Genomic DNA, 14,864 nt, shown 5'->3' with positions numbered 1-14,864 from the left:
TGGGTTCCCATATTACCTCTTCCCACCTGCTCAGTCCTATTATTTTCTGCTGATTCTCTTAGAACAAAATGCCTCTTCTATGGTAGAAGTTACCCATTTGAAATCATGTCCAGTGGAAGTAGACTGGATTGAGGCTTCCCTGGGGCTGTGTTGGTTTCCCAACTCTGTCCCCTAGCAGGAGAGTGCCAGGGCTTCTGGGATATCTCGCTGTGGGTCAGATTTCAGCCAGTGGAGCAAAGACAGATTTTACTTTCTTTCCTGGTAGCTGTCACGGCAAAGCTGAGGAGTGCATTGGGCTGTGCCGAGCCCTTCTCAGCGCCCTTCACTGGCTGCTGCGCTGCACTGCAGCTTCTGCGGAGTTTCTCCGAGAGGGACTGGAGGCTGGCGCCCCAGCTGCCGGGGAGAAGCAGCTTGCCATGTGCCTGCAGCGCCTGGAGAAGACCCTCAGCAGCACCAAGAACCGGGCCCTGCTCCACATTGCCAAACTCGAGGAGGCCTGTATGTTCCCTGAGCCCCACCTGCTACTGTTCCCATAGCCGGTTCGGTAATGGAGTGGGGAGAGGCAGGATGCCATCCCACTTCTTTCCAGGAGGATCTGAAATCATCCCACTTCCTTTTTTTTCTCCCCATAAGCATTGCATACATCCCAGGGACTTGGGCAGGGTGGCACCCGAGCCAATCAACCAACAGGTATTTACTGAGCACTGTTGTATGCCCAGCACTGTGCCAGGAGCTGGGGGTGGGGGGTGGGGGCTACCAGAGAAGCATGTGGCAAGGTCCCTGCCCTCAACAAGCATACCTGCTAGTTGGGGAGCAAGACTAGTACATAATACACTTGGGAAAAATGAGAGGACAAGACAAGCACACAGGCCCTCCTTGTGTTCATCTTCATATTACTCATACTTTAAAAGCACATGAGTCTTTTATTTGAGCGTTACCTAAAACATCCCTTCAGAGACCTTAACTGTCTACTGTTAGGCCTGATGTGCCATCCACTGCTTGACAAAAGGTCAGATGTTAAATATTGGGACTTCCCAGAGCCTGAGAATAGACCTCACCTGGTGAGAAGAAAGACTGGCATACTGGACACTGAACCCTAAGGTCACAGTCTTGCTGTGGCTTGGGACCACCTAAGGATCCCTTGTTCTTCAGTAACTAGAATGCTAGAATGGGTCACACATGGGTCTTCAGGAACTGGTTGGAGAACTTGTTATGAGGTTATTACCTATTTATTGCTTCTCAAAACTTGTTTGATTGTTCATGAAACTTAGGAAGATGGTCACTGTAAAAATGAGTTATGTTGGCAGTGTCTTGATGGATGTTTATTGGTGGCAAAATGAGTGAAAGCTTAATTTTAATGGCTCTCAGCCCCTTGTCCTTCTGTTTTTTTCTTTTTTCCTGTTGCTACATGAAGGTTTATGGGCTAGTTGGTGCCATTATTCTTCATTTGACTCTCTGGGATTGTAGATAGGACAAATGACTCATAATTAAGTGCTAAGTAATGTGGTATAGACCATGGGTACAGACATCTAGGAGAGAGATTAGAGGTTTAGATCAGGTGGGGAGGCTGTTAAAGGAACTGAGGCCTGAACAGAGACCCGAAAGCTGGTGGGGTTTTGAGAGATGAAGATGAGGAGCAGAGGCACTGTGGAAGGGGAGGGCAGCAAGAGCCGCTGCCCAAACGGGAGTGGGCGAGCCCAGCCAGGCTGTTTAGGAGCCCAGCTTGACTAGAGTGCTGGGGAAGGCCCACGTACGACGTGGCTTTTTTGGATTCCCCTGTTGCAGATTCCTCTGCTTCTCTCTCCCTTTGCTTGTGTCAAGTTGTACCTCACCTCAAGCAGGTTGAATGCATTTCCCTGAAGTCAGGCCTTTAGAAGGAGTTTCTAATGGCTTAAGCTCATTCCTCTTTGAGGAAAAAAATGCATGCTGCCCGTTAGACCCCTGGCCTCCAGGCCATCCTCAAGGGAAGCCTCCCTCTATGGTTTTATGGTCCCAGAGGGTGCCAGAGAGACAAGTGTGGGGCCAGTCTACCTCCCCTCTGCTTCCCATCAAGATTCTCCATTTTGTTTTCCCCACCAGCTTCATGGACTGCCATCGAGCATTCACTCATGAAACTTGGGGGGATTCTGGCCAATCTCAGCAATCCCCAACTCCGGAGCCAGGCCGAGCAGTGTGGCACACTCATTAGGAGGTACCTGGCACCCAGAGTGCATTATGGTGAAGGGAGAAAACGGTCACCCCAGAGTGTGTGTGTGAAGATGTGGTACAGGCATGTCCTGCCCCCTGTTCTCCCTTTTCTCCGGCTCTTCTGAGCATGTCCCTGTGCTTCTGTTCCCTCAGCATTCCCACCATGTTGTCTGTGCACTCAGAGCAGCTACATAAGACTGGCTTCCCCACAGTCCATGCAGTAGTCCTACTTGAGGGGACCATGAACCTGACAGGCGAGATCCAACCTCTGGTGGAGCAGCTGATGATGGTGAAGCGCATGCAGGTGGGAGACTGCGGGGCAAGAGGGAACCGAATTGCTCTTCTCTCCTTAAAATGGGGCAGCCACGTGGGGGTATAGGAGGGGTGTTTTTGATTCTTCTTGGGGATGTGCATGTTCCCCTAGTTCTTGTGGAAAATGCATCCCAGCCCTGCATTATATATGTATGTCCCTTGTTTTCAGTATTAGGTCTGGGAACATGACTGTCCTGTGTCATACCTGGCCAACTTTTTATCCTCCCTCCACTTCTTCCCACAGCACATCCCCACCCCCCTCTTTGTCCTGGAGATCTGGAAAGCTTGCTTTGTGGGGCTCATTGAGTCCCCTGAGGGTACAGAGGAGCTCAAGTGGACAGCGTTCACCTTCCTTAAGGTACTTCAGGCCTGGGGAGTAGCAGAGAGCTAGTTCCTGGGAGGGTTCTCAGGGAAGGTGCCCACATCATCAGCCAGGGGACGTGGGCCCCATTCCTTCTTGAGGTGGTGTTCTACTTTTGCCTGTGGTGTTTCCCATTGACCAGTAGAAGTGAGGGGTCTGTGTGCAGAGGGGTATCAGGCCCTTGGGTACTGTTAGTATTTCTGACTCAACTCTTAGAGTGGTTTCCCTTTCTGGGCAGGACTATCTCTGTGTCTGCCCAAGGCATGAAGATGGGAGGGTTACTTTCGTTCTAGGTGAAGGAGACAAGAAATTGACCTTGTTTGTCCCCATTTCTCATTCCCCAGATTCCACAGGTTTTGGTGAAACTGAAGAAATACTCTCATGGGGATAAGGTGGGTACAAGAAAGGAAATGGTACAGTGTGGGATGCAAGGACTACTTTTCCACTCTGAAGGAATATGAGGGATGGCTCATTTAGAGTCAAGCCAGGCAGTAGTGTCCTCTGGACTACAGCAAGGCTAAAGCATGTGCGTCCCTGAGCACTTGGTACAGCCTTGCACTTGTGCCCAGTCTCCAGATAGAAAGCAGCTAGGCTTCTCGGGTGATTGTCTGAGGAGATAAGGTTGAGCCCAAGGTGACCAGGGCTGGTCTAACCATGGAGGGAGCAGTGATGTCCTCTGCTTATCACCACTTAGGTACTAGCCAGTGGTGGCCATGTCCACTTGTGAGCCTGTCTTCCTACAAGGGTGTCCTGAGCCTGGGGTGTGCACTTGAGAACCTGCAAGCCAGGTGAAGGGTTTTTGACTTTTTGTAGGACTTCACCGAGGATGTCAATTGTGCTTTTGAGTTCCTGCTGAAGCTCACACCATTACTGGACAAAGCTGATCAGCGCTGCAAGTATGGACCCTCCTGCTCACCCCTGCCCCACTAGAAGGTGTTCTGGGCTCTTCCCCTGCTTTCTTGTGCTAGATAAGGCCTCCAGGACTCCATCTTCTCATTCACTCTCCTTGGCAGGGGCAGGACACAGCAACCTATAGTTGCAAGTACACTCTTCCTGCCCTCAGGCACCCCAGGTTCCCCTCATCCTGAACGGTTAAAAAATGGGCAGGACTCATTGCTCCATCCCTTAAAAATTCCAGCTGTATACCCCATTCTTTCAATTTTCTCCTCAGTTGTGACTGCACAAAATTCCTGCTCCAAGAGTGTAGCAAGCAGGGACTTCTGTCTGAAGCCAGTGTGGACAGCCTTGAGAATAAGCGGTAGGTGTAAGCTCATTTGGGCCCCGCAAGAACACTTTGGCCTCGCTCTAGTGTCCAGATTGGGTGGTTGGATGTCTTCTCACTATCCAGACTGTGGGTTGCAGTGACTTTGGACCATGCCTAGAGTTACAAGGATAGGAGGGGAAAGAGGACAGTTGATTTCTGCGTATCAGAGTTTTATGTTCTTGTTTTTTATCACATACCCTCCTTTATGATCAAAGTAAAAGTTCTGAAGCTTCCTTTAATCTGAAAGGAAATTTTTAAAAAGATAAAATAATTATGAAATAAAATGTTTACAACATTGTCAGCAGAAAGTCTAGAATCTTATTTGGAAGAGATGTTCTCTATTGTAATTTTGTTTCTGTTTATTTTAAAAGTTTCTTTTTGTTTCACTGGGAAAAAAAGATGATGCTCAGTTGATACATTAAAAATGTATAAGTTAAAAATAAAATGTATAAGTTGCTTTGCTTTAGTAAAACTAAATGTGTACACAATAAAATAAATTATTATAGCATTGAATATGCTTGCTTTAACTTTACCTCAGTTCTAAAGATCCTCCACTGCTGCTCACCTGTTTGTGCCTTTGTTTCTGGACTTAAACGAAGGTGAGTGTCAAGAATTTATCCTTCTTCTTTTTTCTTCTCTTGATCAACTGATTGTGACCACAGCGCGGCAGACCGGGAACATGCATCCCAGCTAAAGTCATCTGAAAATGGTAGCATCCAGCCCAATCCTCGGCTGATTCTGCGAGCAGAGCCCACTGTCACCAACATCCTCAAGGTAAGTGTGCTTGTCTCTTGCCACCAGGACCATCTCACTCTTTCCTTCCACTTCCAAATATATAGAGGCCTAGACCTCTGTCTTCTACCTTTCATACGTAGTTATTCTGAAACTAGAGAAGAGGGGCAGGAAGAGGAATCTGCCATTGAAAACTAACATTGTTTGTTATAACTTATGTACCAGACACGGTATACAAGTTATACATCCATCTGGAGTGTGATAAACCAGAAATGAAAACTTGTTCTTTAAAAAAAAATAAATTATTTATTTTAAAAGATTCCAAGTTGGACTATCCATCATTTTCTGTGGAAACAGATGATTTTATAGCCATGACCTTTCTTACTCCAATCCTGCCATCTTCATCCCAGTTTAGTTGACTGGAGTGGGTCAGAGAGCAAGGATTGATTTTAGAAATCATTTTTCCAAACTGGAATTAGAAAAATGTCTGTGAACTTGTATCCCATCTACTGGAGACCTGCAGAGAGAGAAAATGTGGCTAGCCTGTTTCTGGAGGCAGTCTTCAGTGTTCTTTAGGACCAGATTTTCTGTCTTTTTTCCAGACGATGGATGCTGACCACTCCAAGTCCCCAGAGGGACTGTTGGGGGTCCTTGGCCACATGCTCTCTGGGAAGAGTCTGGACTTGCTGCTAGCTGCTGCTGCTGCCACTGGAAAGCTGAAATCCTTCGCCCGGAAATTTATCAGGTAAGGAAGGTTTAGATGCCTACTAGGATTGAGAAGGGCACCTGAAGTGACAAGGTAGCAGGATAGGGAGGGGCACTGGGTCTGGATCTCTCCTTGAAGTGCAGGGCCAAGGCAGGGAATTTCAGCTGGAGTTGTTCTCTAACTTCAAGTGCTCATTCGTTCGTCTTAAGCTGAGAAGGAAATGGAAGTGCCCACTAAGCTGATAAGGTGTCCAGCAGTCAAATGGAAGAATTCTTTGTATGCCCAGTTACTAATAAGAGGAATTTAACCTCTAGACTTCTGTGGTTGACCTGGAATTTAATCTATAGAGCAATATTTTACAAACAAATGCTGGCGAGGTTGTGGAGAGATTGGAACCCTTATTCACTGTTGGTGGGAGTGTAAAATGGTGCAACCACTATGGAAGGCAGTATTGTGCTTTCTCAAAAAGTTGGAAGTAGAAATACCATTTGACCCAGCAGTTCCACTATTAGGAATATACCCTAAAGAAACCAGAGCTTCCACCCAAACAGATGTTTCACATCCATGTTTATTGTTGCACTATTCACAATAGCAAAGAGATGGAAGCAACCCAAGTTACTTCTTTATCCATCAACAAGTGAATGGCTAGAAAAGTTGTGTTGTATTCACACAATGGAATTCAACGCAGCACTGAAAAACACGTCATACAACATGGGTGACCTTGGAGGACATTATGCTGAGAGAAATATCTCCGTCACAAAAGGGAAAATACTTCTACAAGATGGAAAAAAAAGGGAAAATACTGCATAACATCACTGTTATGGGGACTCAGGGGAAAACTAAAAAAAGAGGGGATAAGTAATAAATATTGCATTGGAGCAGAGGAAAGAAAGAACTGTTTAAAAGGAATATATGAAAAAAACAAAAAAAAGGAATATATGATTAGACATCATTTGTGTGCTAAGAGTCCAGAATAAGAGGTGCATAGCAAAGTGAACTGTGGGAGGGATGTGTGGGGGAGAAAATTATGCAACAACGAATGATTTTATTTTTTTTATAATAGGGAGGAAAATGTTCAACAATGAATAAGTAAAACCCCAACTTTTCTGTAAACTTTTGTTAAAATCACAAAACCCTCCCTACGCCTCCAGTAAATATTTTTCTAGGCCTTGGGATTCTTTAAAGAAAAAAATAGATATAAATAATTTTTTTTTAAACCACTCATGTTCATTTTGTGTTTACTTTGTAATTCACACTCCTTTGATTCAGGCTGCTGCTGAGAGTTTGGGCCCCTGAGCCCCAGCTGTTGCCCTTGTCTTGCCCAGGTTGATGTGACATGTCTCCATTCCTTCCACAGCTTGAATGAGTTCACTACCCATGGCAGTGAAGAGACCAGTAAGTCAATGCGTGCATCCCAGGCCCTGTTTGCACAGCAGGTCGGGAGTGGAGAGAGCACGGGAGGGAAGCACCTTTGCTTTGTTTCCTCTTCTGAGTGATGATGGAGTGAAGCTTTTAAAGCGGGTGATGCCGGGAAAGAGGATTTTTCTAAAACCATTTGTTTGTCCTCTAACTTCATCATTTGGCTGGGCATCCCAGAGAAGGCCACTTAGAACCCTTTGACTTTAAGGAAGGAATGATGTTACAATTGAGTCTCAAGAAAAGGATTCTAAAAAAAAAAAAGAAAAGGATTCTGAGCCTTTGAGCTCTGAAAGAGATACTTGGTCCCTGACCTTCCTTGAGGAAGATTCTTGTATCTTCTCAGCCTAACGGAGGGCTTTGGGCCCCCCTAGGCGGTGGGCTCAGCCTTTTGTCATCCCTCCCACAGCCAAAGCAGCTTCTGTTCGTGCCTTACTCTTTGACATCTCCTTCCTCATGCTGTGCCACGTCGCCCAGACCTATGGCTCAGAGGTGAGTGAGAGTAGTGACAGCAGTAGAGGGTGCAGATGAGCGAGAGGGAAGGAAAAGTAACCAACCAATAACAGTCTCTCATCTCATCCCTCTATCCTGGGCAAAGTCCATGAATGCCCCTTGGTGCCCTGGGGTCCTTTGGTGCACATTCATGGTAACCACTAGGTGGCAGCATAGTTCTGGTCGTCCTCCTTTGGACCCATTTGTCCCAGTATTTCTGTCTGGAATGGGAGAGGCAGTATGACCCCAGCCCCACTCAGCTGGTACCTCTCCCTGTCCCTTCTCCCAGGTGATTTTGTCCGAGTCAAGCACAGGAGCAGAGGTGCCCTTCTTTGAGACCTGGATGCAGACATGCATGCCTGAGGAGGGCAAGATTCTGAACCCTGACCACCCCTGCTTCCGGCCAGACTCCACCAAAGTGGAGTCCCTGGTGGCTCTGCTCAACAACTCTTCAGAGATGAAGCTGGTGTCAGTGGCCTGGGCATCCCTTCCAGAGGGGGCTGGGCAGGGGCCAGGACTCTCTGGAAGCCCGTCCCTTGCAGTTGCAGTTCTGTGGTGATTGTTCTCCCACTCCCTCCCTAATCTGTAGGCAGATGAAGTGGCACGAAGCCTGTCTCAGCATCTCAGCAGCCATCTTGGAGATCCTCAACGCTTGGGAGAACGGGGTGCTGGCTTTCGAGTCCATCCAGGTAGTCCATTCTCTCAGCTCTGTCCCTCCAGAGCCTGTTCCTCTCAAAGCACAGCCAGTCTTTGATGGTTCGTGAGATCTTGTGAGAGCAAGAAGACCTTTAATTTGAGAACTCCTATTTTTTAATTGATCTTAGAATCTGAGTTTTAGCCACTCTATCAAGAAAATGAAAGTTGTAGTGGGGAGAAGTGTGGACTGTGGCCTTGAACTTCACACACTGCACTTTGCATGCTGCCCACAGAGGGCAGGGACGGTGGAGGCTGGAGAAGGGGAGCTAGTACCCCAGTCGCCTTTCTCCCCTTTCCCTAGAAAATCACAGATAACATCAAGGGAAAGGTGTGCAGTCTGGCAGTGTGTGCTGTGGCTTGGCTGGTGGCCCATGTCCGGATGCTGGGACTAGATGAGCGTGAGAAGTCACTGCAGATGATCCGCCAGCTGGCAGGGCCACTGTATAGTGAGAACACCCTGCAGTTCTACAATGAGAGGTTAGTGACCCGCCTCCTCCCTCCTGGCACCCTGTAGGTCTGCTGTGAAAAGTCAGTAACTGCCATAGCAAAAATCCCTCTTACCTTCCCCAGTATACTGCTTACTGGCCTCCTCTAGCCCTCTTTCCCTCTCACTTGACATTTGGCATATATGCTCTCTAATTCGAGCATATTCTTTTTGTGCCTTGGTGTGAGGGGTGTTTATAGTCCACCATTGCTGTGAGCTGGAAATACTGACCCCATCTAGCTATGGTTCCTGCCTTCAGAGAGCTCAAGTTCTGGAGAACTAGCTGACCACAAGAGCAAAGTGGCTTTCTTAGTTGTATTGTCTAGGAGGTAGGACCCCATCTGTAGACTTTACGAATCCTCTTCTACCAGCTTTCATGGTATTTTCCTGCCTTGGCTGTACAGGGGTTTAGAGACCCTCCTTGGTGGCCTCAGCTCTGTTGAGTACATTGGTGTTTGGTTATTCACCCACCAATAAGTTTTTAAGTAGTGATCTTCCCCAACCCAAGTACTCAGCCCATGGGAGAATTGATTGTGGAGGATGCTTATATGGGAGAAGGAGCTTTGCGGAGAAACTGTACAATCACATCTTCCATTTCCCCTTTGCCTTTGCTTTTTTCACGTCTCTCCTTTCCTCCCTGAACAAGTAGACTTGGAATGACATCATCAGCTTTAAGTACCCTAAGACCTTTCTGAGTTAAAGGGAGGGAGAGCTCCATAGTGCAAGTGGGAAAAGTGACTCTGAAAGGCATAGCAGCTTCCTCAGGCCTCCTGGTGTTCTGGATGCTTAGTTCACCCTGGTCTGTATTTGTAGTTGGAGACTTTTCCTACAAAAATTCCTGGATATACACTCATATCTGCCCAGCTTCCAAGGGCCGGGAAGAGTCCTGTGGGGCAGTCCTGGGGCCCCTCTCCTGGAAGTAGCAGTTTTCTTTGGGAAGAATCCAAGTCTGGGCGGGGACACCCCAACATTCAGCCCAGAGGGAAGTGGTTATATTTGTTTATGTCAGAGGGTTGGCAAGGCCCCAGGCTTAGGGTTGAGGGAAGGAAAAGGAGAAAGTATTCCTGTCCTGCTGGAATGAGCTGGGGGAGGACTTCCCCCTTCCTTTTGGTGATCTTGATGCCTAATAGGTGAGAGGCTGGCCAGCGGCAGGAGGTAAGGTAAGGTTGGCTGGGGGTTTGCAACTTCCTCCTGTCACCTCCCCAGCAAAGACTGGGGTTCATACCCCAGAGACACTTCCGTAACTCGAGTTGAGGCAAGCCTGTCTGGCTGACTCCCACCCCGCCTTCCTGCCCTGTGTGCCGGGCCTCACGTGCTCTCCTCCCCAGGGTGGTGATCATGAGCTCCATCCTGGAGCACATGTGTGCTGACGTGCTGCAGCAGACGGCCACGCAGATCAAGTTCCCGTCCACGGGCGTGGACACCATGCCCTACTGGAACCTGCTGCCCCCTAAGCGCCCCATCAAGGAGGTGCTGACTGACATCTTTGCCAAGGTGCTGGAGAAGGGGTGGGTGGACAGCCGCTCCATCCACATCTTTGACACCCTGCTGCACATGGGCGGGGTCTACTGGTTCTGCAACAACCTGATTAAGGTACTTGGGGTGCGATGGGAGTGGGCCAGATAATCTGGGGAGCAGGTATCCTCAGACCCAGGGAGACATCTGAGAACATACCTGATGGACCAAAGCTGGTCTTAGCCTCTCATTCCCCGTCACCCAGCCTGCATAGCCAGGCTTTTACTGAGAGGCTGCTGTATGCATGCCAGACAGCCTGCTAAAAGCTGCATAGTGCTGCCGTGGAGAGCCAGGGCCATGCCTTGCCGGGAGAACTCTTAGGGCCAGCAGGATCCTCTCCTGGGTGCTCCAGCCAAAGGCTCTGTGGGGTGAAGATGAGCAGCATAGAAGGGCTTGCCCTGTGTTGCCTCTTTGAGGGCGGGGGGCATGGGAGGGTCTGGAGTGGCAGGATGTTCAAACCTCCAGGACCCAGGACCCAGCTTAGCCTCCTCCACCTGGACCCACCTAGGAGCTGTTAAAGGAGACCCGGAAGGAGCACACGTTACGGGCTGTGGAGCTGCTGTACTCCATCTTCTGTCTGGACATGCAGCAAGTGACGCTCATCCTGCTGGGCCACATCCTGCCCGGCCTGCTCACCGACTCCTCCAAGTGGCACAACCTCATGGACCCCCCAGGCACTGCTCTTGCCAAGTAGGGACTGCTTCACAGCCTGCTCTGCTCTTGCACCCTGGGGCCTCCTGGGGCCCTGTCCTATATAGTCTAGGGTCATCTAGTGTCAAGCTGGGCTTGATCACTGTGGTCACAGAAGCCCCCTCAGCCCTGCTCCTTTATTCTGGAACCTTCCCCAGGCTAGCTGTGTGGTGCGCCCTGAGCTCCTATTCCTCCCACAAGGGCCAGGCATCTTCCCGCCAAAAGAAGAGACACCGTGAAGACATCGAGGTAGGGGATCCTTCTGCTCATGTGTTTGTGTTTATTCAGCAAGTATATGTGGAGATTTTGCTGGTAGAGGCATTGTCCCAGGCAGAGGCTGTCACAAGCCCTGTCCCAAGGGCAGCAGGGTTAGGCCTGGGGTTGTCAAATGCCAGTCCAGAAAAGAGCCCAGGCTGCTGTCTCTAGAGGGCTGGAGGCCCTGGAAGGGGGAGTACACTGGTCTTTGCCATCTCTGTCAGGGAGTGAGGAGAGTGGAATGAGACAGGAGGGAAGGCCACCCCTGCTGGCTACAGCTGTGGGGTTCCCTTGCCTACCCAGGCCCTGGCTCCGATGATGGGGATTTGGAGCTCAGGGTGGGTCCGAGAGACTCTCTTGCCCTCCAGGATTATATCAGCCTCTTTCCCCTGGACGACATGCAGCCGTCTAAGCTGATGCGACTGCTGAGCTCCAATGAGGAGGATGCCAACATCCTCTCGAGTCCAAGTGAGTCTGTGGCAGGGCCTGTGCTAGTTCGTTCGCTCCCTGGGAGCTTGCTCCTCCTCAGGAAAGCTGTTCTTTCGGCTCCTGCCTTCCCTGCTGCCTGGTCAGACCAGGTGTGGCAGGGGCTGGTCCCATCCCGACCCTAATGGGATTTTCTGGTTTTACCCCTGGATAAATGGTTGCTCTGTATCTTTCCCTATGGTTGAAGCTTCTCTACTCAGACTCCAACAGAGGAGCACCCCAGTATGCATGACATTATTGTTCCCTCACCCTTTCCTTCCTGAGCCACATGTTGGAGAGAATGACAAAGAGAGTTCACTGCCTCCAGCACAATCTGTGCCGTTGACTCACCAGCTCTGACCTTCCTTTCTTGACAGCCTGAGGATCAGAGGCTGGCTCAGGCCAAGACTTGAGGCTATTTCTCACTCTTCCTGCCTCAAGGGTGCCCCTTCACCTTGAACTTCCCTATACCTCGATACCTTTGCACTTTCCTGTCCTGCTGTAGTCTTCTCCCTCTGCCGAGGGCTCCTTGGATGACTTCACTTTTACTTGTTTCTAGAAATTTCTCCTGCGCTTAGACATTTCTCTGAGGCCTTTTACCGACTAGGGTTCCAGCTGTGTGTTTGAGCATAGGGGCGCCTCTGATCCCTGTGGCCTTTAGCTAGTTGCTTCACATTTCTGTGTCTCCAGTCTTAGGTTTGTAACGTGATGAGGGATAAGAGGCTGATCCATGTCAAGCCCCTGGCTGGGCCCAGGGTGGTGCTCACCACGTGTTAGTGTTTTCTGTCTTTGCCTCCCTTCAGATCTCTCTATATTCTGAGACGCCCCCCCCCCCTTCCTTTTTTTGTTGGTGGAAATATATATAACAAAGTATTTGACATTTCAACATCTTTTATGTGTGCAATTCAATGACATTAATTACATGCCCCATATTGTGCAACCGTCACCACTGTGTGTATCCACATTTTCCTTCACCCTCAACAGAATCTTGACTCTTGACCTAAGGGTCTACTCTGGAGTCTTCACACATGGTTTACACCGTCAGGTGGGTGGGGGGCTGTGGGCGAAGGCTTCCCCCAGCAGGTGGGTTTTGAACAGTAGACTGTTTCCTCAGTGCCCCTCCTCCGATTCCACAGCTGACCGCTCCATGAACAGCTCCCTCTCGGCCTCCCAGCTTCACACAGTCAACATGAGAGACCCGCTGAACCGAGTCCTGAGTGAGTCTCTCCATGCCATCCTGGGACCTGGGGACCAGGCTGGGAGGAGCCCTGCCCCTGCCTGGTGGGAGACAGGAGACCCCAGCTGGCAGGAGGTCTTTCTGGTGCTGGCAGTGTCCCTCTAGGCGTATCTCCACCTCTTTCCCCCAGCCCTCCTCATTGCCAGCCCTTTTGTCTCTACTCTTTCCCACTTGGTCCCCCTTCCAGTTCTTTCCTGGTTTTCCCTGTGCTGCTTCTAACTCTCCCATATTTTTGGTGTTCTTAGCAGTTTTGCCTCTCCCCGTTTCAGTCCTGCCTTCTGGCAGTCTAACCTCTCCTCATGGAATCACGCTTGTCCTCTCAATTCCTGCACAGCCAACCTGTTCCTGCTCATCTCCTCCATCCTGGGGTCCCGGACCGCAGGCCCCCACACCCAGTTTGTGCAGTGGTTCATGGAGGAGTGTGTTGACTGCCTGGAGCAGGGCAGCCGCGGCAGCATCTTGCAGTTTATGCCCTTTACCACGGTGAGCACTTCGCTCTGGCCTCGCGGGCCCACTGCTGCATCAACTCCTGGTTCGAGGCCAGCTGTTGAGTAGGGAGAGGGCCTTCCTTTTCTCCTGGGACTTCACACCTGCCATGCAGGAGCATCGTTGAGTAACTGGTTTTCTGTCTGTCTGGCAGGTATCAGAACTGGTGAAGGTGTCAGCCATGTCCAGCCCCAAGGTGGTTCTGGCCATCACAGACCTCAGCCTGCCCTTAGGTCGCCAAGTGGCTGCTAAGGCCATTGCTGCCCTCTGAGGGATTTGGAAGGACATGGAATCGGCTCAGCAGGGTCCCCAGCCTCTGAAGGGAACAGTGAGGAGATGAGACATTATTGCTCATATCTACATGAGACGAGAGCCCTTCGTCAATTTCTACACCTTTTTTCCTGCTCTTTTGACCTCTAAGATATCACCTGTCTCTTTTGTAATTTCCTCTACCCTCTGCCAGCCTGGGAGTGTGGGCACCAGTTTCCTTAGCCCCAGGGCAGCCATTCTCGGTAGGTGCCTCCTACCTCGAGTGGCTTCACCTTGGAGGAACTTTACAGAGGGATGTCTGTGTGTATATTTATGTGTGTGTGTGTGTGTGTGTATATATATATATATATATTGGTTTTTTTTAATAATTTTTTTAAATTTTTATTTTATTATTTTTGTGTGAGTGTACCGTCAAATCAGATCTGACTGGTACAGGAGGAGATTGTCCGTTTTTCCCCGGCAGAGCATCTGGTGGATTCGAACCATGCGCCTCTGGGATTGTAGTTGCAGCTCCTTACCACTAGGCCACCAGAGCTCCCCTATATATATATATTTTTATACATGAGGGATGTCAGTCCTGTCTGCTTTTTTGTTAATAAAGATCCCGTGGCTCTTTGTGACTAAGTGTTGTCGATGCCTGTGCCTGGCTCGGGCTGGTGATCTGTGTCTTCTTGGAATCTTTGTGCTGCCCAGGGCGAGGCTGGTCCTGTGGTTGAGAGGGAGGGGAGGAGGTGCACGGGCTGGCTGGGCCCAGGTTTCTGTGTTCCCTCAGTTCAGGGAAGTGACGCTAGGCTGGTAAAAAGGAGCAGCCGCCCTATTTCCCCAGCTTCCAAAGTCAGACTTACCCACAGAAGGGAGAGGCTTTGGCTAAAAGCCCTGCGGGGCCCCACTGGCTTAAGGTGTCCTGTTCTGCCAGTCCCAACCTAGCTCCACCCCACTCAAAGCCTGACTTGTCCAGAGTCTGGTCTGTCCCCTCTAGAGAAGGCTTAGGGGGATGAGGAGATCTGTTTAACCCTCCCTGGCCTGCGGTGGATGCTGCTGCTTAAGGAGTTGCATTGATAACCCAAAGACTGTGCCTCTGCTGCTTCAAATCCACCAACAGCTTAGGGAGAAAGATGGACAGTGTCTTCTTTGCAATTTACAGCCTCGGAAGCCCAAAGGCGGGTCAAGTGTGAGGTGGTTGTACTGTAGTGGCAATAAATTTTGAGTGTTTGGTGTTATTTCACCTGTTCCACACACCTCCAAGTGCAGTTTCCTCGGGACTCTGATCTGCACAGCTAGGAGTCCTGTCCCTGC

At 49.8% G+C, this 14,864-nt stretch overlaps 1 protein-coding gene across 2 annotated transcripts in view; it reads left to right on the top strand.

The window, feature by feature from the left end:
* MED24 (mediator complex subunit 24) overlaps positions 1-13,569 on the top strand; it is a 31,139-nt gene extending 17,570 nt beyond the window's left edge. For both annotated transcript variants that reach the window (XM_006889405.1, XM_006889404.1), the window contains 21 exons: positions 266-498; positions 2,080-2,191; positions 2,341-2,491; positions 2,744-2,857; positions 3,205-3,252; positions 3,674-3,756; positions 4,032-4,118; positions 4,787-4,898; positions 5,459-5,601; positions 6,920-6,957; positions 7,388-7,470; positions 7,760-7,938; positions 8,060-8,159; positions 8,468-8,643; positions 9,979-10,243; positions 10,674-10,855; positions 11,014-11,104; positions 11,479-11,578; positions 12,712-12,792; positions 13,147-13,295; positions 13,453-13,569. In XM_006889405.1, the coding sequence (XP_006889467.1) occupies positions 266-498; positions 2,080-2,191; positions 2,341-2,491; positions 2,744-2,857; positions 3,205-3,252; positions 3,674-3,756; positions 4,032-4,118; positions 4,787-4,898; positions 5,459-5,601; positions 6,920-6,957; positions 7,388-7,470; positions 7,760-7,938; positions 8,060-8,159; positions 8,468-8,643; positions 9,979-10,243; positions 10,674-10,855; positions 11,014-11,104; positions 11,479-11,578; positions 12,712-12,792; positions 13,147-13,295; positions 13,453-13,569 (2,644 nt within the window). The remainder of the gene's footprint in view (positions 1-265; positions 499-2,079; positions 2,192-2,340; positions 2,492-2,743; positions 2,858-3,204; positions 3,253-3,673; positions 3,757-4,031; positions 4,119-4,786; positions 4,899-5,458; positions 5,602-6,919; positions 6,958-7,387; positions 7,471-7,759; positions 7,939-8,059; positions 8,160-8,467; positions 8,644-9,978; positions 10,244-10,673; positions 10,856-11,013; positions 11,105-11,478; positions 11,579-12,711; positions 12,793-13,146; positions 13,296-13,452) is intronic.
* The last annotated feature ends 1,295 nt before the right edge of the window (positions 13,570-14,864 follow it).

This window comes from Elephantulus edwardii, unplaced genomic scaffold (genome assembly GCF_000299155.1).
Source record: "Elephantulus edwardii isolate Elephantulus edwardi_28Jun2011 unplaced genomic scaffold, EleEdw1.0 scaffold00077, whole genome shotgun sequence".
NCBI classification, from domain to species: domain Eukaryota; kingdom Metazoa; phylum Chordata; class Mammalia; order Macroscelidea; family Macroscelididae; genus Elephantulus; species Elephantulus edwardii.
The sequence above is the reverse complement of the archived record's forward strand: the minus strand, read 5'-3'. Positions and strand labels throughout refer to the sequence as shown.